The sequence below is a fragment of the Ananas comosus genome, unplaced genomic scaffold (genome assembly GCF_001540865.1).
Source record: "Ananas comosus cultivar F153 unplaced genomic scaffold, ASM154086v1, whole genome shotgun sequence".
In the NCBI taxonomy this organism is placed as follows: domain Eukaryota; kingdom Viridiplantae; phylum Streptophyta; class Magnoliopsida; order Poales; family Bromeliaceae; genus Ananas; species Ananas comosus.
Window position 1 is genome coordinate 6,055 of NW_017892034.1, and position 2,288 is coordinate 8,342.

The following is a 2,288-nucleotide window of genomic DNA, read 5'->3' on the forward strand; positions in this document are numbered from 1 at the left end:
TTCAATTTGACTCACCTAATCTTTTGAAGTTTCTATTTTTTTTCTACCCCAATTTAATTTGGTCTTATCCCCACATTTCAAAATAGCGTGTTTGTATAATATATAGTGACTTATAGATACATGCACACATCAATCAATTCAAAAACAACAAATCGCCATCCAATGTGGGAAAAGGTTTTATTTATAAGAGTTTTATGCGATCGAATCCATTAATTTATCACACCTCTCTCTTTCCCAACAACTAACCACCTCTCAATTAATTCACCGCTTCGATCGCCAAATTCTCCACCCTTGCTTACGCACCAAGCGCATGCATCGATCGTGCACACCCTATTATATAGTATTAAATTTATAATATTATATCAAAAATTAATTTATAAATCGAACAAAATTTTTTTCTATACAACTTAATTTTAGAATTTTTTTGTGCGAAGATAATATGGTCTCAAGACTTAAAGCCGTTTTAATCTATACACTTTTTAAGTTTCTTAGTAATAGCTGTTTCATTGAGAATAACATCATTTTAATAAAAGTGACTGCTCGTGGCTTAAGTAATAATTAAAGAGTTTGATAATTGATATACGAGATCCTAAGTTCGAAGCTTAATTTCTTTATAATTCTAGCTAAGTTTACTTAAAAAAAATATCAAAGTATTAAAACTTGAGACTTTCACCTTTTATATGTATTACACCAATCCTTTTTTTTTTAATACAACTGTTTCGACATAAAATTATTATGTTATATCAATTTTCATCATTTTACATAGCTTATTAGGACTGATTAGATTTTGATTTTAATAAATTTATAAATCATATGTGTGTGTGTATATATATATATATACAGTAAATTACACTCTAATTATTTCCTATTTACGAAAGAATTAATGTACGGATGCATCAGGTGCACGCAATAATTTCTCGGCTTTTCTCATTCAAACACTATAAAATCCCTCCCCCGCACTCCCAACTCACTACTACTAAACCAAAACAAACCAAAACTTAGCCATGTCGACGAGCCCAAACCCTTCCCTAGAGCTCTCGGGCTCACTCGACCTGCTCAAACACGTCAAGCTCAACTACCACTCCATATTCAACCGCTTCCTCTTCTTTCTCCTCCTCATGTTCATGGCCTCGCGCCTCTCCTGCAACAATTTTCTACGTATTTCCGTAGTTTTTTTATACATCGCAACACTTTACGTAAAAACGCGGCCTCGCGCCGTATACCTTATCGACTTCGCCTGCTATAAGCCGCCGTTCTGGTGCCGGGTACCGAACGCGTCGTTTCTGGAGCATTCTCGGGAGATCATCGGCGAGGACCGCGCCAATTTCATGATGAGGGTTTTGGAACGCTCCGGGCTCGGCGAGGAGACCGCGTTGCCTCCGCTGGCACATTACATCCCCCCCGAGGCATCGTTGGGCGGATCGCGCGACGAGTCGGAGCTCATTATATTCACGGCCGTCGACGATCTGTTTCAGAAGACGGGGGTCGACCCTAAGGACATCAACGTCGTCGTCGTCAACTGCAATAGCTTCGCGCCGATGCCGTCGCTCGCGTCGATGATCGTGAACCGGTACAAGCTCCGGGCCGACGTCCGGAGCTTCAATTTGTCCGGCATGGGGTGCTCGGCGAGCCCGATATCGATCGGGCTCGCGAGGGACATCCTCCGAGTGCAGCCTGACTCGACTGTTCTGGTGTAATGAAACGCTACACCCCACTCTTCTATCTATGGTGGAGGCTATTGGCCTGTCGGTGAGTGTGTGGAGTGAGAGAGTCGGCTGCAGAGAATAGGGAGTGAGAGAGTCACAATCACTGCTCATAATGAGATATGCAGAGAGAACATTAAGCTATTCGTCAATTATACTGGGTAATATTACAAGATTTCGATTTATAGTACCTTAACGAAGACTAATGTATACTATATGTTTATTTCAGGCTGCAACTCAAGATCCTACGTCATAATAGACTCGCGCTCTACCGAATAATGATGTAGATGTAAATTCAATAGCTCTATTACTAAAGCATGAACATGCACGCTTTTATTATCATTTCAACCTGTATTATACTTTAGGCTTATCTTTCGTTTGAAGTATTTAATTGCGACATCGAGAATGCTAGTGAACAAGATTCTCCTAATATCTCATACTCGAGAGTGACAAATTGCACAAATAGTGAGACTCTTTAAACACCCGTTAGAGATGTATTCCATTTTACATAACGGATAATCAAATGACCTAGGCTCGAAAGGAGATGCTAGCAAATATAAATAACTAATATATACTTTTAATATT

At 39.6% G+C, this 2,288-nt stretch overlaps 1 protein-coding gene across 1 annotated transcript; it reads left to right on the top strand.

Moving 5' to 3' along the window:
* Positions 1-987: 987 nt before the first annotated feature.
* Positions 988-1,697, top strand: LOC109705279 (3-ketoacyl-CoA synthase 6-like). The gene has a single exon (XM_020226013.1). The coding sequence runs from the start codon at positions 1,005-1,007 to the stop codon at positions 1,695-1,697; it is 693 nt and encodes a 230-aa protein (XP_020081602.1). The 5' UTR covers positions 988-1,004.
* Positions 1,698-2,288: the final 591 nt, after the last annotated feature.